We start from the raw sequence: 25,401 nt of genomic DNA, 5'->3' as shown, positions 1-25,401 counted from the left end.
CAGGGAGGAATTCTCCCCAGTATTCCACCCAAATCTCCTCTTCTCCAGCTTGAAGCCATTCCCTGTGTCCTGTCACTCCACCCCTTGTAAATGGTCCCTTTTCCATCATCCTTGCTCCCCCTCAGGTCCTGCAAGGCCACAGTTGGGTCCCCCCAAGAGCTTCTCCTCTCCAAGCTGGACAATCCCAATTCTCCATGAGCTTCCTGTGTCTGCTCTCCTTCAACAAGAGGGAAATCCTGGACTGTTAGAGAAAAGTGGGATAGCAGCCCCTGGCAGGGAACACAACAAGTCCTGAGTGGAAAAGGCCATTCCAGCACTTTCCAGACCTGGGCTGGACATCACCACAGAGCAAGCACTGCAGTGGGGGCCCTCCAAACCCCCAGATTGCTCTGGGATTTGCAGAGGAATTGAAGTTTTGTGTTCCTTGCAGAGAGATTCAAGTTTTGTGCTCCTTGCAGAGGGATTGAAGAGTTCTGTGCTCCTTGCAAAGGGATTGAAGAGTTCTGTGCTCCTTGCAAAGAGATTGAATTTTTGTGTTCCTTTAAGCCACATCCACCTGCCTGCAATGGTCACCTGCTCCAAATCCCAATCCTTGTGCTTCCTTCCCCCAAACACCCATTTAAATTCCAGTTTGCTCCTGCCATGTTCAATAATTTAATGTGTTATCAATTTACTCCTCATAGCTGCAGGGAATGACTGATGCTCTGTGCACACACTATGGGCACATCTATGGTTCATAAACAGCTCAAGTTAGGAAATTCTAAATTGTAAATGTATCTAATTATCTCTAATCATAGGCTCACTGTAATTAGTGGGATGCTGGTTCCCCTCTATTTTTAAAGAACAGAGATATTCTGTGTAATAAAAACCTCAACAGATTTGTGCCATGGGTATGAAAATAGAACATTGTTAGGTTATTTTTGAGTACAGAAACAACTTTCTGCCCCATTTTCTCAAAGGGATTCCTGTCTGGTGGTTTCACAGGCTGCAGCTTTCCCCTTCTGTTCCTCCATGGCTTCATCTGGAAAATTCTCTGTTTCCTCATCTGTGAAGTTTTGGGTATTTTTTGGAAGGTAAAATATCATTTAACACTTCCACATCCCAATCAGGATGGGCCCAGGTTTGCAGGGTGTTTTGTTGGGATGTTTAGGACTGGCCACGTGTTAATTCTTGCTGATTGTCGAGCTGGATTTGTCAATTTTACTTTTTCTATTTTGGGAGCACACAGTAAATATTATCCAATTAATGTGAAGAGCATCCTTCCCTCTCTCCCCATTATTTGTCCTGTGAAACATGATTTGGCATAAATTTTTCTGTGCTAAATTCAGCTTTTCTTTCTGAAGATCAGCTGTTTACAGTAGCTTCCCTATAACACTTTAATTTTCAATTTTGCTCCTTTGAATGCTGCTTTCGCTTCTTCCTGTAAATATTTTGATGCATCTCTGGTTGTTTTCCTTTAAATGTTGTGGGGAAGCGAATGCAGCAGCTGCTTTGGGTGCTTCAGAATTTGAAGTAGTCGAGTTTCATGGGACACACTTTTCCCAAAGAAAATTGGTTGTGGTGGAAAAAAGTGGAAATTGTTTGCCTCAACAGGAGGAGGATGTGCCCTGTGCCTCAGGCTTTGTTTCAACAGGTGATTCCTTGGGAAAGGTGTGGGATCTGGATGGGAAAGGATCTTAAATCAGCTCAGCTCATCCCACCTTTCCCTATCCCAGGGTCACCTTTCCCCATCCCAGGGACACTTTCCCTGTTCCAGGGTCACCTTTTCCTATCCCAGTGACACTTTCCCTATCCCAGGGACCCCTTTCTCTATCTCAGGGATCCCTTTCCCTATCTCAGGGACATTTTCCCTGTCCCAGGGATGCCTTTCCCTATCCTAGGGCCACCTTTCCCTATCCCAGGGTCACTTTCCCTGTTCCAGGGTCACCTTTCCCTATCCCAGGGTCACTTTCCCTATCCCAGGGCCACATTTCCTTATCATAGGGACATTTTCCCCATCCCAGGGATACCTTTCCCTATCTAGGGACCCTTTCCCTATTCCAGGGACACTTTCCCTGTTCCTGGGACATCTTTCTCTGTCCCAGGGTCACCTTTCCCTATGCCAGGGACATCTTTCCCGATCCCAGGGTCACTTTCTCTATTCCAGGGACACTTTCTCTGTCCCAGGGGACACCTTTCCCTATCCCAGGGACCTCTTTCTCTATCCCAGGGACACTTTATCCCGGGGACACCTTTCTCTATCCCAGGGACACTTTCCCTATCCAAGGACACTTTCCCTACCCAGGGACACTTTCCCTATCCCAGGTAGCTCCAAGCCCTGTCTAGCCTGGCTTTGGACACTTCCAGGGATGGGACAACCCCATCTTCCCAGTGCCAGCCCCTCCTCACCCTCACAGGGAAGGGTTTTCTCCCCAAACCCACCCCACAAATCGCCTTGGGGACGCTGCTGCGGTTCCTGGGGAGGAATCCGAGCAGAGTTTCGGCGAGGGGCGAGCGGGATGTGAAAAAATGGGATAAAATCAGCGGGGAATGTGTCCCTGCAGCCCGGCTGGGCTGCGGGTGGCAGTGCAGAGCAGGATTTGTGTCCTCGCAGGAATTGTGAGCGTAGGGAGAGGTGATGTGGCAAGGTGAGACTCGGGCTGGGATCCCCACATCCCTCCCTGGGGGATGAGGAGTTGGGGACGCCAGGGATGGTTTGTGTGTGCTCATGGCAATTTGTCCTTCCCGTGAATCAACGCAGCATTTTTTTCTTAATTATTATTTTCTTAATTATTCTGGAGACAGCTCAACCCTAAACCTCCGGGGTTTTTTTGGTGATGCAAACCTGCTCGGGAGGAACCCCTGCATTTGTAATAGCTGCCATCCGATTGCCCTGCAATAAAGTGGGATTGTGGCTCCTCAATTCCTTTTTTTTACGCCTGTGGTGCATGCAGGGCTCTTGGCTCAGCCCCTGCCCTGCAGCAGCCCCAGCACAGGATGCGATTTGGGGCAGGGGGACATCTCTGGGTGGCGAGGGGACAGCGGCTGACGGAGCTGTGGCCTGGAGCTTTCCCTGAGGGAGCTGTGCCTGTGCACAATCGGGGCTGTTTGAATTGATGCTGCAGCTTAAACAGACATAAAGCAACTCTTTCATGTGCCAGCCGCGGTTGCCTTGGCTCTTGGCAGCGGCTCCCGGTGTGGGCAGTGCGAGGATTGAAATGCAGAGGGGACAGAGGGACAGACAAGGAGGATTGAGCCCAGATCTGCGAGCCCCCTCGATATATAATTTGGTTTTTTTTAGCTGTCAAATAAGCTCATTCAAGGCAACCGGAACAGGGCCGAAGAAGGGGGTTTTGCAGCAAGAAACTGCAGCAAATGCGAAGCCGGGGGAGCAGGGGGATGGGTGCCAGGGCTGCCCCCGAGGTGGCCCCGGCCAGGCCCGGGGGGAGCGGCCCGGGCCCGCTCTGGGAACCGGGGGCACCGGCCCGGCCCCGCATCCCGCGGGGAGCGGGGGAAATTGGGATGGACGGGGAAAAGGGGGATAACAGGGCTGGAGAAGGGGCGTGTGGGGCTGGCAGACACCCCCTGTGTTCCCCAGGGGTTTGGGGGAGAGCGGCGGCTCCGAGCCTGTCACGAACGTGAAGTCGGTGCTTGGCGAGGAGGGAGGAGGGGGAGCATGCTCGAGCGTTCCAGAGTGCCTTTTTCTTCGTTATTTATTTATTTCCTTAAGCTCTGGTGTCATGTTCGAGTTGTTTTCCTTGTCCCTGGATCTGAGCATCATTAGCAAGATAATGAAGTTCCCGAATGTGGCGTTAAGTGGCTGCATTCCCATTCCTCCCTCCCTTTTCCCCATCTTGCCTGCAGCTCCAGGGACCGGCGTACCGGGAGATGTTAAAACAAAAACAAGGGGAGGTGCTGCTGGTGATGGGGGAGAAAAGGGGCTCTGCCAGCCCTGCCAAGCCCCCCTGTTAGCTCGGGGGAGGGGGGCACAGCCTTTCCCACCTCCGGGATGCCCCTGGACCAGTCCCACCAGTATCAGGGAGCCGAGCTGCGAGGACAAGGCACAGACAGGGAAAAGGGAGGGGAGGGGGGGGGGGTTCTGTCGTGATCCGTGTTTGCAACAAAATTCGCCTCATCACAAGAATTGTGTCAATAGCATCAGGTTGTTTATGGGGGAAGGGGGGGTGAGTAACAGGGATGTGTGTGAGAGAGAGAAATGGGGGTGGGGGGGCTCGTTCCTTATCAAGAAAGCTGGAGTATCAAAAATAAACGCGCTGTGGGGCTGGATGCCGGGTTTGGGGTGGGTAACACAGCATCCCCCCCCCCCACCCCCGGCCCGGCATCCAGAGAGGGAACAAAGCTCCGGGAACGATTAATCAAGTGGCTTAATAAAAAAAAAAAAAGGAAAAAAAAAAAAAAAAAAAAAAAGAAGTATAAATCCCTGCGGGCTGCGTGGTGCTGGTGGTGCTGCTGCTGCCGAGGAGCTGGCTCTGAGACAGCCACCGGGAGGGACGCGCCAGCCCTCCCCTGCTCTCCTCTCCTCTCTTCTCCTCTCCTCGCCTTCCCTCTCCTCTCCTCTCCCCGAGCTGCTGCCACACTTGGTTCATTCCAGCTGCAGAAGCTCAGAGCCTTCCATGCGGTGGGATTTTTTTTTTCCTCCTCCCGGGCTGAAAAAAAAAAAATTAAGGGGAAAAAAAAAATAAATCAAAATCACAAGCCTGACCCGCTTCCCCTTCACCTCCCCCCTCCTCCTTCCTTTCTCCTCTTCATCCAGCCGAGCCGAGGACTATCCCAATCGCCGAGGGGAAGGAAAAAAGGGGGAAAAACCCAAGAGCGGCGAGCAGCGGACCCCCAGCACGCCCCATTGGTGCCGCTGCCCTTTGACATGCAACCTTCCTTGGGATGGGACCGGCCGGGATGCAGCTGCAGCTTCGGGAGGCACTGCTGGCAGCTGGGCATGGTGGCACTGCTGGCGGCCGAGGGCAGCGCCTGGAGCCGGGCACTGCTGCTCTCGCTGGGGCTGCTGGCAGGATCGGCCATGGGTGAGTGCCGCGGGCAACTTCGGCCGGAGAGCTCCGGATCCAGCAGCGGCTCCGCGGGGATGGAGCCCCGGAGGGAGCGGGGTGCGGGGGGTGGCACTGGGGGGTGGCACTCGGGGGGTGGCACTGAGGTGGTGGCACTGGGGTGTGTGGCACTGGGGTGTGTGGCACTGAGGTGGTGGCACACATTGGGGTGTGTGGCACTGGAGTGGTAGCACTGAGCTGTGTGGTACTGGGGTGGTGGCACTGGGGTGGTAGCAATAGGCTGGTTCGGCACTGGGATGATAGCACTGTGGTGGTGGCACTGAGGTGGTGGCTCTGGGGTCTGTGGCACTGGGGTGGTAGCAATAGGCTGTTCAGCACTGGGATGATAGCACTGAGGTGGTGGCACTGAGCTCTGTGCCGCTAGGGTGATGGCACTGGAGTGGTGGCAATAGGCTGTGTGCCACTGGAGTGATGGCACTGGGCTGTGGGGGTGATGGCACTGGTCTGTGTGCCCCTGGGGTGTGTGACACTGAGGGGGTGGCACTGAGCTGTGTGGTACTGGGGTGGTGGCTCTGGGGTCTGTGGCACTGGGGTGGTGGCTATAGGCTGTGTGGCACTAGAGTGGTGACACTGGGATGATGGCAGTAGGTTGTGTGCCACTGGGGTGATAGCACTGTGGTGGTGGCATTAGAGTGGTGGCACTGGGGTGGTAGCAGTCGGCTGTTTGGCACTGGGATGATAGCACTGTGGTGGTGGCACTGAGGTGCTGGCAATAGGCTGTGTGCCACTGGGGTGGTGACACTGGGGTGCTGGTACTGGGGTGCTGGCAATAGGCTGTGTGCCACTGGGGTGGTGACACTGGGGTGCTGGTACTGGGGTGCTGGCAATAGGCTGTGTGCTACTGGGGTGGTGACACTGGGATGGTGGCACTGGGGTGCTGGCAATAGGCTGTGTGCTACTGGGGTGCTGGCAATAGGCTGTGTGCCACTGGGGTGCTGGCAATAGGCTGCGTGCTACTGGGATGGTGGCACTGAGGTGGTGACGCTGGGATGGTGGCACTGGGGTGCTGGCAGTAGGCTGTGTGCCACTGGGGTGGTGGCACTGGGGTGCTGGCACACTCTGCCCTGGCACCTCGGGCACGGCACTGAGGGTGTTTGATCCAGACTCTGGAGCTGCATCCTTCCGGAGCAGCAGCAGCAGTTTTCTCCCAGCGCTGCCGTGTGAGGAAGGCTCTGGCTCTCCATGATCTCATTCCCCTGCTCTGCTGGGTCAGGTTTGGGATGAGCTGCTTCAGGAGCTGCTGATGTGCAGCATGACTGTGAAAAATGCCAGCACTGCTCTCCCCTCTGCCTTTCCCTGGCATCTTAATTCAGGATTTCACTACCCTGCTGCTTGCCCACAGCTGATAGAACAGATTTCTGGATGCCTTGCATGAAGATGGAAGCACTTTCCTCCTTTTCCTCCTGCCTTCCCAGTTGAAGATCTCTTATACATGAGCTCGCTGGCCTCAGCAGCCCGGTTTTTATGAAATATGCATGTTTGGGCTTGAAAGCAGAAGAAGACTTGAATTTGGGGGCAGTTTGCTTGTGTCTCCTGCCTCATTTCCACAGCTGCCCTTGCAGCCAAAGCAGATCCAGGGAGTGAAGTTTATTTCTGGTGTAAACAGCAAATATTTAGGGACTGTCCTTCTGTGTGTGTAGGAGGGGGAAGAGTGGGAGAGCCGAGTGCTTGGCAGTGGCTGCTCTCCACACTGTGCAGTGCCCCCATTTCCAAGTTTCCAAGTCCTGTTGTCTTGTCTGCTGTATCCTAGGCTGGAGGAATGTGTGTTTGGGTGTTGATGTGTATGAAAGCTCCTTGGCTTTGGATTTTTTGTTGGGTTTTGTTTTTTTTTGGGTTTTTTTTGTTTGGTTTTTTTTTTTTTTTTTTTGGAGGAAAAATTTTATCTGGAATGCAAGGCTGATTTTATTATGTAAGGCAGGTTTCCTATCAGGGGCTGGGGGATGAGGATTAACTGCTGCTCCTGAACACTCTTGCAGTGGAGCTGAACAGTTCTGCTGACTGGGAGCATCTGTTAGGAAAGGCTGTAAACCCACCCAAACAACCTACAGGTCCTTAATAAAGGCTGAATATTTCTTTTGGTGGCTATTTTTCATCTCTTCAGCATGAACATTCAGCCTGTGCACAGAGGAAAACCATTTCAGCAGCTTCTGTTGAGCTTTCCTCATGCAAGCAGACTGATGGAGAGATACCTAAATCTCAGATTTACTCTACCAGGGGCTTACAGCTTTTTCTCTTCTTCTGAGCTGTCCATGGCTTACTCATACTGGATCTTCACTCTGTACCTCGCTGAGCATTTAATCCTTTCTTCTCAGGCCCCTGCTCCCTCCTGTCTGCATTTTGAGCTCTCTGTTCTGGATCCTTCAGCCAGAGGTTGCTGCTCTGGGTTGTTTTGCTTTGTGAGCAGAAGACCTGCGAAAGCTTTTTAGCCCTCAGATGGTTTTTTATCTGCATCAGAGCCGGAGGCATTGATCAATAAGTCCCCTCTTTAGATTCTGAAACCCCAGCAAGGATGTTTTTGTGAGAGCAGGATGCCAGCTTGGGCGTCAGTGCCTGGTGCTGGGTACGCAGGGAGGGAGGGGAGGCGCCCACCCTCTGCAGGGTCACCGTGGGTTTGGGGTTTGATTTCAGTCCCAGGAAATCGTTTCAGCCTGTTCTGAATGCTGAACCCCTGTGGAACAAAAAGTTCCAAGAGCTCCGAGCTCTCCCGTTCTGGGGCTGTGCAGGGAGCAGTAGCCAGCAGCTCCCATAGTGTGGCAGCAGAGCCGTGTGTGTGGAGCCATCGGGCAGGAATTCACAGAAAAAGGGGGAGAAGCCCTGCTCCCATCACATCAGCTGGGCCCTGCTTGCCCAGAAATGTCCTTCTGAAACCCAGCCCGGGGTTTGGGGTGCCCTGAGGGGCTGCCATGTCCAAGGGCAGGGTGATGGAGCTTCCCTTGGGGGAAGGATGGAGCTGGAGCGGAGGGAAGGTGGTGCCTGGTGATGGGAACTTCACTGTGCTTATGGAAGTGCTTTGTGAGGTTCTCCCTTCCAGTCTGAAGTTTATTGTGCCTGTGGAAGTGCTTTGTGTCAGGAAAATCCATCCACAAACACCAGAGGGTTGTGTCCAAAAAGGAGACAGAGGAGTCCTGGAACTTTATTCCAATCAAGGCAGGGGCCATGGGGCATTCCCTGGGGTCTCTCCCATTTTTGGAGGCTGCAGCCTCCTTTTTATCCCAATTTCCCAGCTGCATTTCCCTTCTCTCTGTCCCCATTGCTGAGGTACTTGAGAGGTTCAGACTTCCTGATACACCTGATCCCAAAGATTCCCCTCTAATGTACAACCCTCCCTTTTCATTTCTAATTCTTATGGAATTTAGGGGTTTTTCTCCCCATTTCTGAGGTACTTGAGAGGTTCAGACTTCCTAAAACACCTGATCCCAAAGATTCCCCTCTAATGTACAACCCTCCCTTTTCATTTTTAATTCCTATGGAATTTAGGGGTTTTTCTTCCCCATTGTTTCTTTCATCTTTCAATGTCCAATTTCATTTCTCAGCAAACCTAAAGTTTATTTGTAAAATCAAATCTCTTTTTCCATTCACCCATCAGTGGAAACCTTCCCATTGTTTCTTTTATCTCCCAGTGCTGGTTTTATCTCCCAGCAGACCTCACAGCTGGTTTGGAAAGACAAATCCATGGTTCCTCTCATTTGTGAGGTTCCCCCTTCCAGTCTGAAGTTTCTTATGGCTGTGGAAGTGCTTTGTGAGCTTCTCCCTTGCAGTTTGAAGGCTGCAGTGGTGTTTTCACGGGGGTAAAATCAGCACAGGGCTCTGGATTTGCCTTTGGCTGTGGGTTGGTGCTGAGCCCTGCCTGGCCTCTGGAGTGTGATGGTTCTGGAATTCTGCCTGATGGTTCTGGAATTCTGTCTGTTGGTTCTGGAATTCTGTCTTGTTGATTCTGGAATTCTGTCTGTTGATTCTGGAATTCTGCCTGATGGTTCTGGAATTCTGTCTGTTGGTTCTGGAATTCTGTCTTGTTGATTCTGGAATTCTGTCTGTTGATTCTGGAATTCTGTCTGTTGGTTCTGGAGTTCTGTCTGTTGATTCTGGAATTCTGTCTTGTTGATTCTGGAATTCTGTCTGTTGATTCTGGAATTCTGTCTGTTGGTTCTGGAGTTCTGTCTGTTGGTTCTGGAATTCTGTCTGATGGTTCTGGAATTCTGTCTGTTGATTCTGGAGTTCTGTCTTGTTGATTATGGAATTCTGTCTGTTGATTCTGGAATTCTGTCTTGTTGATTCTGGAATTCTGTCTGTTGGTTCTGGAGTTCTGTCTGTTGATTGTCAGTCAGGTGGGCTCAGCAGTGCTGCTCACCCCTTTGGTGCTTTCTGGGGAATCAGCTCAGCTCCAGCACTGCAGGGTCCATCAGGGGCATGTGTGGGCCCCATGGGTGTGGATAAACACAGATAAAACACATTTTAATGGCCTGTTCTAAAAGGGTCCTGACACCATTATTTACACACTGTGCTTTATTAGTCAGCACCTTGCTTGCAACTGGGTTAAGGGAGGATGCAGCAGCTTGAAACAGCAGCACATCAATTTTAAACCCCTGTAATTATTATTTTTTCTTGATGGAAAACAGTTTTTTCCAGACTTCTAAAGAGTGGACGAGCAGGAAGCTGCTTGTGAATTTTGTTTATGATGGATTTGTGTCCCAGGTGTGGCTGAGCTGTTGACCAGGGGATGTCAGTGCTGTGGGATGAGCAGAACCGAGCGTTCCTCAATTCTCTGCACTCAGGGAATGGTTCCTGCTCTTCCAGCAGCATTCCAGGGATTTCCAGCCATGGAATTATTGCTGCCCTTCTCTGCTTTCTGAGAGCCCAGCTGGGTGGGAAATGCCAAATTTCACAGCTGTGCTTCTGTTCCTGCTGCTGCCCTCCCAACCCCTGCCAGAATTTGGCCTGGATCTTGACCAGAGGAAATTGTTATGATAATGTTGAGGGTTAGTTGGGGGCAAGGTCAGGCAGCCTTAACTGGTTTTGAGCCCATAGCATTGCAAGAAAAGTCTTTTTAACTCCATTTTTATCAGGAGTATCCTGAGACACGGGGCTGGAGTAATTTTTCACAGGCTTTAGTGAAATTATAACAAAGCTCTGTTTAGCTGAGTGGATTTTAAATAATACTTCTTTACTCTCCTCCATGTTTCCAGGCATTGGGAGGTTCAGAAACACCATGAATAGGCCTAAATTTAAATTAGGCTTTTTTTTTTTTTTCCAACAGAAAATAGAGCAAATTCAAATGGAAGGGGAGAGATAAGACTTTAAGGGCTACAAAAAAAAAAAAAAAAAGGAAATTATTAAGTAATAAAGATTCTCTACTGCTGGAATTGTTGAGTGCAGCATTGAGCTGTCTCTTTGACATCCACAGAAATGTCAGAGGTGCTGGAATCCCATTGATTGGCTCCAATATCCAGTGAGGAATGATGGGAAGGGAAAGGGAATCAGGATTTAAGGGGAGTTTAAACCAGGTGAGGCTTTTTGGTGTGTGAATTACCAGCAGTGTCATTACCTGAGGTGTAAACACCCAAAATCCCGGGATCACTGAGGCTGGAAAAGCCCTCCCAGGTGACAGAGTCCAAGCTGTGCCCAGTCCCCACCTTGTCCCCAGCCCAGAGCACTGAGTGTCACATCCAGGCCTCCTTGGACGCCTCCAGGGATGAGATTTCAGCACCTCCCTGGGCAGTTCTGATGTCTGACCACCCTCTCCATGCAGAAATTCCTCCTGGATACACCTGGAGGTGGCCCTTGTGTGGCACAGGGAACATTCTAAACTATCAACAAGCATTGCGTGTAATTCTGGAGGGCTGGAGGTGGAAATCACAGCCCAGAGGGGCTTTTATCCAGTGCTGCCTGAATTCTGCTTGCCAAGCAAGGATTGCCTTAGCAGGACACAAGAAAAAGGCCACCAGTGCCACCAGAGCCAGCCTGGTTTGTGTGGGCACCACCTGGGCAGGACTGGAGCTGCAGCCAAGTCCTCACCAAAAAAACTTCTCCATCCTTGCTGATGTTTTTCCTCTGTTAATCCTGGGTGTCCTCAGAAGGCAGCTCCTCTTTCCATCCAACCTGCAGGAAACCCACAGCACCCCATTTCCTGCTGGTCCAAAGGCATTTCCCCTCCTGTTTCCCTCCTGGGCAGAGCAGTGGGTGCTCCAGGAGGTGCTGGAAGTCAGGAAGGAGGCAGGAGCAGGAGGGCCTGGCCAAGGTCACCCAGCAGGAGCAGCCTGGATGTCACTCCTGCGTCATCCCACGCTGAGCACCAGCACGGGGATGTGATGCTGCAGCTCCTGAGGTGGTTTTTGAGAAGCCTCCCTGCTGCAGATGAGGCTGGAGCTGTGTCTGTGCAAAGGCATTTCACAGTGGTTACACTGGAACAGAACAATTCCTGCATCCATTTATCAAAATGTCTGTGATTCCCATTTCCAGACAGATAAACCAACGGTGAATCTCAAATAAAGGTGTCTTTGTCCAGAACATTATAACACAAAAGGAAGGCAAGATTTGTTCCTCTGACCTCTGGGATGGGAAGTCTGTTCTGCCCTGCTGAAATGGCTTTATTTGGGTTTCATCCACCTGCCTTTGCTTTGTTTCAGTGGAGCATTTTACCTGGCCCTCAGCTGTCACTTCAGCGCAGAGCAGGGCACGGTCACAGGCTGATAATCCCAGCCCCAGCTGCATGAGGAGGTGCAAGGAGGGCTGGAATAGCCAAGAAAGATGAGTTAATCACAGGCAGAGAATTAACCACAACTGGGGATTTGCTGCTTCAGTGCTCTGCTGTTATTTGCACACTCCCCTGACTCGCAGACGTTGTCAGAGCCCAGTTCCTGCTGCCTCCCATGGCTGGGGGCACTCGGGGGATCTTCCCTTCCCCATCCCTATGTGAAAAATCCACATTTTATTGTTGGCTTTTTGCAAATGTTCAAATGAATATTGTATGTGTTATGTTAGAAAGTGATGCTGTATGAATTTTTTTAAGTAGCGTGTTAAATATAGTTGTAGGTTATAACAAAATGTTAAAATAGAAACTAAGTATGTGGGTTTTTTGTTTTTTTTTTAAAGAAAAAATATCCCACAGACATAAGGTACTTGCACCAGGTAACAGCCACAGATCACCTAAATCCTTCAGAGAAAAAGAACTTATTGCTCCATTATCAGAAGAAACGAACTTTTTTCACTGACAGGATTCAAAGGAAGAAGTTGGCACTGCCCAGACAGAATCCTGTGTTTGAATGGAATTTCTGCATCATGAATGAGGTGTATGAATATGCAACAGGCTGTTGGTTTGAAGGGTTAATCCTCTGTTAATTTGGGTCCTTTTTTGGGCTTGTTTTGCCCAGAAAAGGTACCTGGACTGTCCATAACTCTTTGTATTTATTGTCTCATATTGTCCTAAATCCTAAATTTTTATTACTCTAATTATATTGCTATTTCTATAACCATTTTATTACTATGAAACTTCTAAAATTTTAAAAAGCAAGTGATTGGCGTTTTTCACACCTACAACAGGGATAAACAGAATTTGCAAAATGATTTACAGATTTATTCTGCAGAGAGAGAGAGAGATCTTGGGATGTTTGTGAGGAGCTTTCAGCAGGTACAAATTGCACGAGGTTGATTAACTGCTCAACTTTTATGTGCTCTTGGTTCTCTCCCTTGATTGCATGGAGGGAATTCAACCATTTCATGTACAATTTGGGATTAATTGTGAATGACATTTTGAGGTGAAAGTTGTCTGTCTGCCACTGAACTTCAAGGAGTATTGTCAAAAAAAGTCAGGAATAAAACCAAGTGCAGCTTCTGTTGCAGGAAGGCTTTGCACAGCTCCTGTAATTTGCACAGAATTGCCTTCACACTTTTTATACCTTTAGATCCATGTTTTATGCAAAGACTGCAGCTTTTAAAAGCAAAGTGTGCTCACCAGAGGTGGGGAGGTGGGAGGTGTGCACTGAGAATTTGCCAGATGCATCAGAGAATTGGATGCTGGATATTGGCAGAGAGGATGCTCTGGACCTTCTGAATTTAACCTGCCACACACTCTGCCTTTGAAGCAGCTGCTTAAATTATGTGAGCTCCAGCTTCTTGTCTATAGAGGGGGGAAAGTAGTGCTGTACTAATAGTATTATCTAATTAATTATGAAGATGAATGCCTGCAGGATGGCAGAGATCAAATGGAGAACTTGTTTCCTTGTTACGGTTCCTGTTATTTATCAGCAGTTTATCAATATTTTGTTTAGTTAATTTAGTGAAAGCAGAGTTTGAAATAAGATTTTTTTTTTTCCTGGTGGCATTTATGTCATTACTTTTGGAGTTGCATGGCCTGAGGTGGAGCTTATTCCCTGAAAAAAGCAGGAGGAATGGGATTTTAGGCACAGGAAGTTTGCTGAGGAGCTTTGTGGTGGCTCACAGGGGGTCACATCCTGTCCCCAATCCTTCCCTTTCCACATGTTCAAACCCAGAAATCCCAACAGGATTCTCCCCTCCTCTCACTGCTGTGGGAAGCTCTGCACCTTGCAGGGGCTGTGCAGAGCTGCTAAACCCAGGGGTACAGAAAATTGCAGCTCATTTCTCCTCTGACAAAGGCACAATTCAATGTTCCTTTCCCCTTTATCCACCAAATAATAACACCCAGAAAAATCCATTTCCTCCTGGAAAGGGGAGGAAAACATCCCATCCTGCAGGATGATAATGGAGCTGGTGCTTTTCCAAAGGTGATGCCATTTTTAAAGATGCTCCTTGCATCCCACAGCATATTGTTTATATCCCTCTATTGTTGTTTTGTCTCCATTAGGGAAAGGTTAGGAGCAATCCTGGACACTGGGCAGCTGTCAGCAGCATTCCCAAGGGGCTCTCATTAAAGTTAAGCACCACTTGGGCTGTTAATATTAAAATAAGGTTCACCTGCTGGAATAGTGAAGGGTTTGAAGGATGGGGAGTTTGTCCCTCATTGTGTGGGGACTTTTTTTCCCTGAGATGCCTTAGGGTTTTATTTTTTTTTTATTTTTCATATATTTGTAATCCTGCAGTTCTTTAGTTCATAACCCTAAACTTCATACACAGTGTGAGCTGCTGCTTTCCCATTTTGGTCAGACACAATGTCATGGTTTGGCATGAGAGATATTTAGGGAAGTGATGCAAACCTCAAAACCTCAAAATTAAACCTCAAAACCACTACACACAACAATTCCTCTCCAGGCCTGGCCATCAAGGACACCTCACTGCCTCAGGCCCTGAGAGATGGAGACAAAAGTGACCTGGGGGGAGCAAACCTGGGGTCAATGACTTCATTAGCTGAAGCTGTAATTGGAATTAGTTAACCCCCCAATATGTCCCTCTTTTGGATGGGATGAGATCTAAGGTCTCTTTTGGATGGGATGGGATGGGATTTAAAGTCTCTTTTGGGTGGGATGGGATGGGATTTAGGTCACTTTTGGATGGGATTGGATGAAGTTTAAGGTCTCTTTTGGATGGGACTGGATGAGGTTTAAGGTCTCTTTTGGATGGGATTGGATGGGATTTAGGTCTCTTTTGGATGGGATTGGATGAAGTTTAAGGTCTCTTTAGGATGGGATGAGGTTTAAGGTCTCTTTTGGATGGGACTGGATGATGTTTAAGGTCTCTTTTGGATGGGATGAGATTTAAGGTCTCTTTTGGATGGGATGAGATTTAAGGCCTCTTTTGGATGGGATGAAATTTAAGGCCTCTTTTGGATGGGATGAGATTTAAGGTCTCTTTTGGATGGGATGGGATGAGATTTAAGGTCTCTCTTCAACCCAGACCATTCCAGGATGGTGTTTTTAGCTTTGCCCTGGTGTCTCACTGACCCAGGGACCTTCTCCAGCGGCACAGGCAGGGCTGGCTCTCACCCTGGGCAAGATTTAAGGCAGAAGAACCAACCCTGCAAGGTCCCTGCTGTTGTCACCGCTTGGTAAACACCTGCACTTCTTCCTACTGAATTAACTAAATTCATTTAGCAAGAGCAAGTTCATTTTGCTGGATTTAAAATGCCGGCTTAGGGGAGGCTCTGTCATTTGTTCCTCCTGGGAGCACTTCCCAATCTTAAATTAGAGAACAAATGATGACCTTTTTTTACCCAGGAGTCCAACACTGAGGGCTGTTACAGGGAGTTTTTTGCCTTTTTTCCTCCATGAAATGCAGTTAACAAATGAGACTTTTGACAAAAAATCCCCAATTTGAACGTAGAAGTCGATTCAATTCACCCCCTGTTAGCTCCTTGATTGAGAGCTATGTAGATTGAAGAAGAAAGGTATTGATCTGCTTTGGGGATTGAAAACTAAGATGAAGTGGAATATGTCTGTGGGTGAAAATGAGGTTTTAAATGGATGGAGGAGGAGAGAGAAAAATAAAATACAATGTGATGTTAATAGGAGGGAGTTTCGGGTTTCTGTGGTGGTTCTACAGAGGTGGAGAGGGCACAGGATGCAGAAGTTGTGCAAGTCATGGAGAATTAGTGCTTGGCACAAGAGTTTTTCTATATTGGGTCAAAACGGCACAAAACATCTGGTTTTGGGCTATCAGGGCATCCATCAGTTCCCAAATTCTGTTTGGACAGAGGAACATCCCTTGCTGAACAGAGCTCCCAGTTTCCAGTGCCCACAGCTGATCTTTAACATCTCCTCCAAACCATTCCACCATTCTCTGAAATAATAATCGAGCTTTTACCATTGTAAACGTGAAACTCAGGTTTAAATGGACTGAAAAATTCGGTATAATTGAAATGTTTCACTCTTTCTCCACATAATCTGGTAGGAGCCTTCTGTAGCTATTATTCTTTGGGGCAGGTGACTGGCTTGTTTTTTTGGCTCATTGGGTGAAGTGAATTATTAACTTTTATTTATTAACTTTCCTCTGTACTGTCAACTCCAGGTGACTTTCATTGATTGCTCAAGGTGACAAGGAGGCATTAGGTAATAAATATCAAGTGCTGCAATACTTAAAGGAAGTGAATATGAAAGTGCTGTTAACGGAATCAAGTAAAAATTGGATTTATACCCCTAACAAAAATTCCCAGGAGAAATTGCTTTCTGTTGGACTCTTTTTGTAATTCAAATCCAATCACACAAGTGTGAGCTGCTGTAATACAATTGCCTGGCAAGAGGGGTTTCTTGGAAGATCTCAGAGCACTTGTAAACACACAGAACATTTCACTTTGCACAGCGTGGGGAGATGGGGATGGTGGTGCAAGAGTGAGGAGCTTTTAATAAGTGCAGTGTCTGCTTGTTCCGAGTGATATTTTTAATTTAGTTCAGATCTGGAGGTGTGAGGTGCTGGGGATGGCAGTGGATGAAGTGGTTTCTTCTGTTTTGGCTGCTGCAGAGCTTCTCTGGGTCCCTGGGGGCTGAAAAGGGTCTGTGGCCCCTCTGCCAGCAATGAAAGGGGATTTATGGAACTTCTGGGTTTTTAGGGAGTAGAAAAATGCATGAAAATACGAGCTGGTTAATGAATTGATGTGTAAAATCTAAATTAGGATCCAAAACATGGTGGGAAGGGGGAAGAAACCCCATGGAGCTCCCTCAGATGAAAAACTTCCCAGTGCAGATTTAATTCTAAGGGAGCTCTGCCCACTGGGCTCCCTTTAAACCATCAGGGAAAGGATGGAATTGTTGATATTGGGACAATTCCAAGGGCTGAGGGCTTGGAAATTCTTAGGGAGTTTGGATTTGGAGCCCAACATGTCCCTTGGGCCTTGAGGGAACATTGAATTTTACAGCTGGACACAGAGCTCCAGTGGCAAAGGGAATTCAAGATGATTTTAAGGGTTTAATAGTGACGAGGGGAGACCAATAATGAAAGGTTTTCATGAGGAATTCTTTAATTTTGGCTCCACTGTGACTTTGGATGGATTTCACCTTGAACCTTCCTTCACCTTCTTCACTTTTTATTTTCTTTTTTTTTTTTTTGAGCTAATCCTAACACCCGAGATGAAAATGCCTTTGAGCCCCCTGGATAAACCATTTCAACGCAAATATAATTTCACCGCAAAATAATTGAAATACAAATTGAAAAATTTGTTTTGGCGATAATAAATTAGCACCTTGTAAATGAGACTGAGTAAAAAAAAAAGCTGCACATGAGTGGGAGTCCGTTTGCAGACACTGGGAAAAAAAAGTTTTTCATCAAATTACCTTCTGTTTTCTGAGTTTAATTTCAACTGGGGGCTGAGATGATGATCAGTGTCATTTTTACAGATATCTGCAGTGGAGGTGAGGAAAAATGAAATCTTTGCTGTGTTCATCTTAGAGAGAAAATAACAGTAAAATTTTCAGAAGGTTTTGAATCAGACTGAACATTTTAATTGAGGCTCAGGCTCTCAGGACAAGATTTTCAAGGATATTTTGGTGCCAAAATAAGTGGAGACTTGGCCAGGGGGGATTTATAAGGGAAATGTGGCTGCACAGCTCAGGTGGGGTTAGGAGGGCTCCAGAGGATTATAAAATATTTGTAAACCTGGGGCTCTGAAGTTCCTTTGGAGAGGATTTGTGAACTTGGGTTTGGTTTTGTGGTGTTTGTCACAAAGGTGTCGCCAAAGGGATCAGTCAGAGCCTCCCATCTCCCATCTCAGTGCCTTTACCACATCATAATCCATATTTTTTTTTGAGGATAACTCTTGGTTTGACAGAAAAAGTGCAGAGGAGCTTTGAGGTCCCTTCCCAGGCAAAGCATTCAGCGACTCTGAGGTTGAATCCAAGGGCACTGGAGGAGCTGAGAGGCCACAGAGGGAATTCCCAGTGGGGCTGTTCCTCACCCCAGAATCTGCATTGTGAAAAATGGCTATTTTATGAAAAATTGGAAAAATTTATGAAAAATGTTATGAAAAATATTCTATTGGCTTTTTACAAATATTAAAATGAGTATTATATGTGTTGTGCTGGAAAGTAATGCTGTATTAGTTCTCTTAAGTAGTGTGTTAAATATAGTTTTAGGTTATAAGGAAATGTTAAAATAGAAACGATGCTATGTAAGATACTTTTTTTTCTAAAGAAAGGACTCACAGTGAGATAGCAGCCACAGGACACCTGAATATTTCAGAGAAAGAGAACAGAATCCTGTGTTTGAATGGAATTTATGCATCATGTATGAGCTGTATGAATATGCAACAGGCTGTTGTTTTTAAGGGTTAATCCTCTGTTAACGTGGGTCCTTTTTCAGGCTTGTTTTGCCCAGAAAAAGGTACCTGGACTCTTTGTTTTTCTTGTCTCATATTCTCCTAAATCCTAATTGTCCAAATTATTATTACACTAATTATATTGCTATTTTTATGACCATTTTATCACTATTAAACTTTTAAAATTTGACAAACAAGTGATTGGCGTTTTCCACAGGCATTAATTGGGCAATGCCTGTGGAGTGCTCTGGAGATGGAAACAGCTCCAGACGCGCCTGGGTTTTACCATCCTGTGGAGAGGAGCGGCCAAAATTGATTTAGAGACAATTCTGGAAGGGAAAGGTTTGAAGGAAGGAAATGACATCCCCGGAGGAGGAGATGTCTGCATATCCCGGCTGAATACTGGGATGACTTCCTGGAGCTGAGCAGACGAATTCCAGGGCATGGCTGCCCTGGCAGGAGGAGCTGGAGCTGCTCCCTGTGTGCCTGTGCTGAGCAGCTGAGCCTGGGCTGCCCCTGGAATGGGGATTGGGGATGAACCATCCTGCTGCTGCTTTCCCAAGGTTTCCAAACCCTGCTCCTTCATTTTCTGACCTTCAGGCTCCCTTGAGCACCCCCAGCAGCTCTCTGCCCCTGCCCTGCACAAACCAGGGCAGCTTTCCTGTTGACAGGAGTAGTGGATTTGTCTTTCCAAACCAGCTGTGGGGCTGCTGGGAGATAGAAGAGAAAAGAAGCAATGGGAAGGATTCCACTGATGGGTGAATGGAAAAAGAGATTTGATTTTACAAATAAACTTTAGGTTTGCTGAGAAATGAAATTGGACATTGAGAGATGAAAGAAACAATGGGGAAGAAAAAGCCCTAAATTCTGTAAGAATTAAAAATGAAAAGGGAGGGTTGTAAATTAGAGGGGAATCTTTGGGATCAGGTGTTGTGGGAAGTCTGAACCTCTCAAGTACCTCAGCAATAGGGAAAAAGCCCTAAATTCCATAGGAATTAGAAATGAAAAGGGAGGGTTGTACATTAGAGAGGAATATTTGGTTTTAGGAAGTCTGAACCTCTCAAGTACCTCAGAAATGGGGGAAACCCCCTAAATTCCATAGGAATTAAAAATTAAAAGGGAGGGTTAGAGGGGAATTAGAGGGGAATCTTTGGGATCAGGTGTTCTGGGAAGTCTGAACCTCTCAAGTACCTCAGCAATGGGGACAGAGAGAAGGGAAATGCAGCTGGGAAATTGGGATAAAAAGGAGGCTGCGTCCTCCAAAAACTGGAGAGACCCCAGGGGATGCCCCATGGCCTCTGCCTTGATTGGAATGAAGTTCCAGGACTCCTCTGTCTCCTTTTTGGCCACAAACCTCTGCTGTTTGTGGATGGATTTTTTGGTTTTTTGTGCTCAGGGTGTGGGGTGAATTCTGTGCAGCTCCCATGGCACAGCTCCAGGATTTCACCTCAGTCTGAAGCTGCTGCAGTGCCACAGGGGCCAGACCTGAAATGTGGAACATCTGTACCAAGAAATGGATTTGCTGAGAAGTGGAGAGGGCAGGAACTGCGACTGTGTTTAAAGTCTTTATCAACTGGGGCTGCTTAATTTGATTTTTCAACTGTTACTCTTCCTGGGGCGTTCAGGTTTTTTGTCTGCTTGGGGTTTTCGGGTTGTGAATGTCTGAACTCCTTCAGCCAAGGTGCCCTGTGGGGATCAGTGGGCCTGGCAGAACGAATGTCCCTTGTTCTCATGCCAAAGGCACCAAATAAAGTCACTTTTGTCACAGCACAGACACACCTGTGGTTAGCTGGGGTCCAGCACACTGGAATTGCCTGGTTTGCCTGCAGATAGCCCAGGGGGTGTTGGTTGGGCTCTGTGCAATGCTAAATTTTTCCTCCATTTTTTCCTGAGCATTTAAAAGAAATTTTTCATAATATCCAACCCGAACCTCCTCCTAATTAGGAAAATTAGGATATTTTCCTACTATCCAACCTCCCCTCCTCCTGGCAGGGAGGAAAACTCCCTTTTCCTGAGTGTGTGTTTGTGGTTTTCAGGTGTGTGGTGGCTCAGTTGGGGCTTCTGTGGAATCCCAAACATGTGTAGGAAATTCTCATTACTGTCCAGGGCAACATTTTTCATTGGGAAAGGAACAGAGAGCACACTGGGGATGACTTTTGCATTTTTGTTCCTCCTCTTCCTGCTTGGGAAGGCCTGAAAATGGAATTGCTGGGCTGGGGCAGTGCTGGGGTGTGGGAGCTCTGCAAAGAATAAAAGTATCCTACATAGCATAGTTTCTGTTTTAACCTTGTGTTATAACCTAAAACTATATTTAACACACTACTTAAGAAAATTAATCCAGCATAACTTTCTAACCTAACACATATAATACTAATTTTTAATATTTGTGAAAAGCCAGTTATAAAATACACATTTTTCACATGCAGTAACATGTGGGGCAGCACCAGGGGACAGTGAGGGACTCCTGGACTGGGAGGGAAGGGCTGTGTGTCTCCAGAGAACTGTGGTGTGTGGGGATTTGTGGGGTTGTGCAAATCTGGGGGTCCTCACTTGAGCTTTGGATTCTTCTGTGTCTCTAGCACGACACGGACAAGCTGCTCTTTTCAAGGTAAAAAGAGAGTTTTTAATTTCTGACTCCTGTCGCAGACATCTTTTATAGAAAAATCCTTTCCTTAGGATTGTTCCTCCTGAGAAGCTGAGAGGCCTCAGGAATGAAATGTAACCAATGGTTATCTGCTGCTGTGGAATGCAACAGGTGCATCTGGGATTGGGCTCATGTGGATGTTTCTAATTAATGGCCAATCACAGCCCAGCTGGCTCAGACAGAGAGCCACAAACCTTTGTTATCATTCATTCTTTTTCTATTCTTAGCCAGCCTTCTGATGAAATCCTTTCTTCTATTCTTTTAGTATAGTTTAAATGTAATATATATCATAAAATAATAAATCAAGCCTTGTGAAACATGGAGTCAGATCCTCGTCTCTTCCCTCATCCTGAGACCCCTGTGAACACCATCACAGACTCCAACATTTATAGGTTTCCAAAAGTGACAGTGGGTTGGCGGGTGACAGTGCCACCTCTCCAATGACACTGGACACACCAACAGCCCATCAAATCTCTCCTCTTCCATAAAAGAATGCAAAACAAAGAGTTATTTACAGAAAGTGCGTGAGAAAGTTCGTTACAAGAATGTAAACATCAGAAGGCTTGGATGGAAGAGCCGAAATGAGGGATGTGGGACTCCAGGGGCTCTCCAAAATGCAGTTTATTGTATCCAAAATGCAGTTTATTGTATCCAAAATGCAGTTTATTGTATCCAAGAGGTTCCAGCAATCCAGGGTGGTGGGTGACAGAGCTGTGCCCACAGCTGTCAGCTCCAGCTGCAGGCAGGCCTGGAGAGCCTTTGGTTTTGGTTACAATGCATTCTATACTTTTCTTTTGGTTACAATGCATTCTATACTTTTCTTTTGGTCACAATGCATTCTATGCTTTTCTTTTGGTCACAATGCATTCTATACTTTTATTTTGGTTCCAATGCATTCTATACTTTTCTTTAGGTCACAATGCATTATTTACTTTTCTTTGCTGAGCATCTCAATACAGCAGAACCAATCTATACCTGAACTTTTATCTACAGCCTATCATAACTGCTGTAATTACCATATTCATGTCACTGTTCTCCAATCACTAACAGTCAGTACATTGCAGTTTAAGGTAGAAGTTGGTTTTCAGTTTTCTTGCATTCTGAGAGCTTTTTTCTCCTTGCCACATTGGCTGCCTTGTTTGCCTGTGCTCTCTTTCTGCTTGGTAAAAACATCTTGTTTGGGGTGGGTTTATCCTTTGCTCTAAGCCATAAAAACCCCTCATAATAACTCACACCCCCTTTGCCTCCTTGGTTATCCAGTCAGACTGGCTCAGCAATTCTTTTCTTCTATATCAAAACTTGCTTTAATTTCTACTCCTTCATCAGATTCTACATGTAAAAATCTTTCTGCTAAGCACACACGTCTGTGAGACTTTCTTGTCAAACTTTCATCCTTCCCAACATTAGAAAATCTTGACAAATCAGGGTGATACTTCTGGGCTTGGCAGTGCTGGCACGAGCTGAATTCAGCTGAAATGCAGTTTTTTCCTGCCCTTGCATTGCCCAGCTCATCACTCCCCATGCTCAGAGGGAAGCAGGCTCAGGCTATCTGAGATGGAAATCATCCCCTTGATGATGCTCTTGGATCCACGGGCTTTTGATGAAGTTACAGTTAATGGAATGACTCTGCATTATTTATTACCCAGCAGGCTTTGATAGGAGACTGGAGGTTAAGCTCCAGCTCAGAGAAGGTGAATCCTGAGGGCAGCAAGGCTCCCATTGATCAAGTGAGGAGGAATCAATTTTGCAGGTGTGAAAAACACCAATCACTCGTTTTTAAATTTTTAAAAGTAACAAAATGGTTATAAAAATAGTAATATAATTAGAGTAATAATAATTTGGACAATTAGGATTTAGGAGAATATGAGACAAGAAAAACAAAGAGTTATGGACAGTCCAGGTACCTTTTTCTGGGCAAAATAAGCCAAATAAAGGACCCACATTAACAGAGGATTAACCCTTCAAAGCAACAGCCTGTTGCATATTCATAGACCTGGTTCATGATGCAGAAATTCCATTCAAACACAGGATTCTGTCTGGGCAGTGTCAGCTTCTTCCTCTGACTCCTCTTCAGGGCTGAGGAGGCAGGAAGGAGTTAATTTCTCCTGATAATGGAGCAATAAATTCTCTTTCTCTATCTGTCATTCTACTATCATTCTACTCAAACTCTTGTGGCTTGTAAATCTTCACACAAAGTTGGTAATTGTTTCCATGGGCTAGAATCAAAGGCACAGGTGGCTTTGACTCCTTGCCAAGGTCTCTGAGCCCCCTGGCAGGGTCTGCAATCACCCAGGGCAGCCAGAGCAATCTCCTGACACTTCAGTGCCTGATAAATGATGCACAGCACTGAACAATGGCCACAAGAACATTTTTCCTATTTAGAAGGCAGTGCAAACAATGAGGAGTTGGTGTGGGTGGGTTTGGAGAGCTCTGAGCATTGGGATGTGTGATGGTGTTCACAGGGGTCTCAGGATGAGGGGAGAGACGAGGATCTGACTCCGTGTTTCAGAAGGCTGATTTATTATTTTATGATCTATATTACATTAAAACTATACTAAAAGAATAGAAGAAAGGATTTCATCAGAAGGCTGGCTAAGAATAGAATAGGAAAGAATGATAACAAAGGCTTGTGGCTCGGACTCTCTGTCTGAGCCAGCTGGGCTGTGATTGGCCATTAATTAGAAACATCCACATGAGCCCAATCCCAGATGCACCTGTTGCATTCCACAGCAGCAGATAACCATTGGTTGCATTTTGTTCCTGAGGCCTCTCAGCTTCTCAGGAGGAGCAATCCTAAGGAAAGGATTTTTGATAGAAGATGTCTGCGACAGGGGTGAGGTGAGCAAACCTTGGAGGTGCTGCTGGACAAGCAGGGTTTGCCCCTGGTGTTTCAGTGTTTGCCTGTGCATTTCACTTTTGCTCAGAAAGGTTTTTTTTTATGTGCCTGTGGTTGTGGAATGGGCTGTAGAACAACAGGGAATAACAGCATTTCTGTGTGAGTAACAGTAACTACAGCAAATGGCAAAACCCCAAACTGCTGCATTAGGGAGGAGGCAGCCATGGATCCTCCATAAATGATGCTGCTGAGAGCAAGGCACTGTGCATGATTTGATATTTGTTCCCACTGAATTGTGCAGTGACCATGCATCAGCGTTTGCTAAATTAGATTTTGTTTCTGCTGAGGAACAAAGTGCAGCGACTTGTATTTCAGGAAGCACTTCAGAGATAAATTCAGTCTCCCTCTCTCTCAAGCATTGCCTGGATAATAACATGGTGTAAACCAACAGCTACAATTCTTCCTTGCTCTACACCCCCCCTGGATCTGGCCTGGGATTGAAGTTTAAGGAATTACAAGTAGGTGGAAGATGATTTTTTTTCCCCACTGGTTTCCTTCGCACTTGTCACGTCAGAGAACGCCTTTGTTTGTTGTTGTTGTTTACCTCCTGGCAGAGGGGGAGGTTTGTAGTGACACATTTTGGATGTTCAGGTTTATCTCAGTCTGGAGCTGCTGGAATTCCCTGTCAGGCAGGGCTGGGAGGGAGCAGCAGCCAGGGCAGCTCATTCCTGGCTTGGAGTGTTGCTTATTTGAAAGGAATAACAAAGATCCTGCTGCTGTGAGTGTTTTCCAGTGGCTGAATCTCCTGTTTTTCCTGCTCAGAACCTGGTGGGGTTGGTCAGTGCGCAGTGACTGTCACACTGCCACCTCTGGGACACTGGGCTGAGCTGGAGCTGCTTCAGGGCCCCTCTAAATCTGCAGTGACTGGCACCAGAATGGTGCTGGCTCATGTGTCGAGATGACTTTGGATTTACAGTGCAAATAAAACCTCCCCCGAGCCTCTGCCTCCACTCCTGGAGCTTGTCCTGTCACAAGAACTCTGCTCTGGAGCACGAGGATGTGGTTCCTGCTCCTGCCTCCCTTCCTTTCTCTTCGTGGCAGCCCCACACTGAAGCCTGGGGGGTTTGGAGCTCTCCTCTGCTCAGCTGATGTTTATTTTTCACTGCAGTGTCTGGGCACGTTAGGTTTTGTACCGTGTGGATTAAAATGTGTGTTACAAACTGCAGTTCTTCTGTGAGGGTAGTGCAGAGTAAATATTCCATCATTTCCCTGGTGAGGAGGCCAGGGTGAAGCCAGTTAGTCTGGGGATTGTTCAGAGAGTGCCTGTTGCACAAAAGGACTCTCGGAAGTGGAGATTTGGTCAAGCCAACGTGTGAAAAAATGGAGAAATTGAGTCACCAGCAGTGAATTACGTTGGTGGTGTCCCAGATAAAGATGTTTACCCAAAGTGCTGTGGGTTTCCTTAAAGGATTCAATGACCGTGGAGGTGTTTTCCAGACTAAATGATCCCGTGAAGGTCCTGAATGGTGATCCCCAAAATGATGATGCCCTCAATGATGATCCCCTAAATGGTGATCCCCTAAATGATGATCCCCTAAATGGTGATGCCCTAAATGATGATGCCCTAAATGATGATCCCTTGAATGATGATTCCCTGAATGATGATTCCCTAAATGATGATTCCCTAGATGGTGATGCCCTAAAT

The 25,401-nt window shown here is 47.0% G+C and overlaps 1 protein-coding gene across 1 annotated transcript in view; it reads left to right on the top strand.

Annotated features, from left to right (window-relative positions):
- The first annotated feature begins 4,195 nt into the window (after positions 1-4,195).
- The window catches only part of CSMD2 (CUB and Sushi multiple domains 2), a 263,376-nt gene continuing 242,170 nt past the window's right edge, over positions 4,196-25,401 (top strand). The window contains exon 1 of the mRNA XM_066564613.1: positions 4,196-5,021. Within this exon, the coding sequence (XP_066420710.1) occupies positions 4,196-5,021 (826 nt within the window). The remainder of the gene's footprint in view (positions 5,022-25,401) is intronic.

This window comes from Molothrus aeneus, chromosome 23 (genome assembly GCF_037042795.1).
Source record: "Molothrus aeneus isolate 106 chromosome 23, BPBGC_Maene_1.0, whole genome shotgun sequence".
Lineage (NCBI taxonomy): Eukaryota > Metazoa > Chordata > Aves > Passeriformes > Icteridae > Molothrus > Molothrus aeneus.
This window is presented reverse-complemented; position numbering and strand designations above follow the sequence as displayed.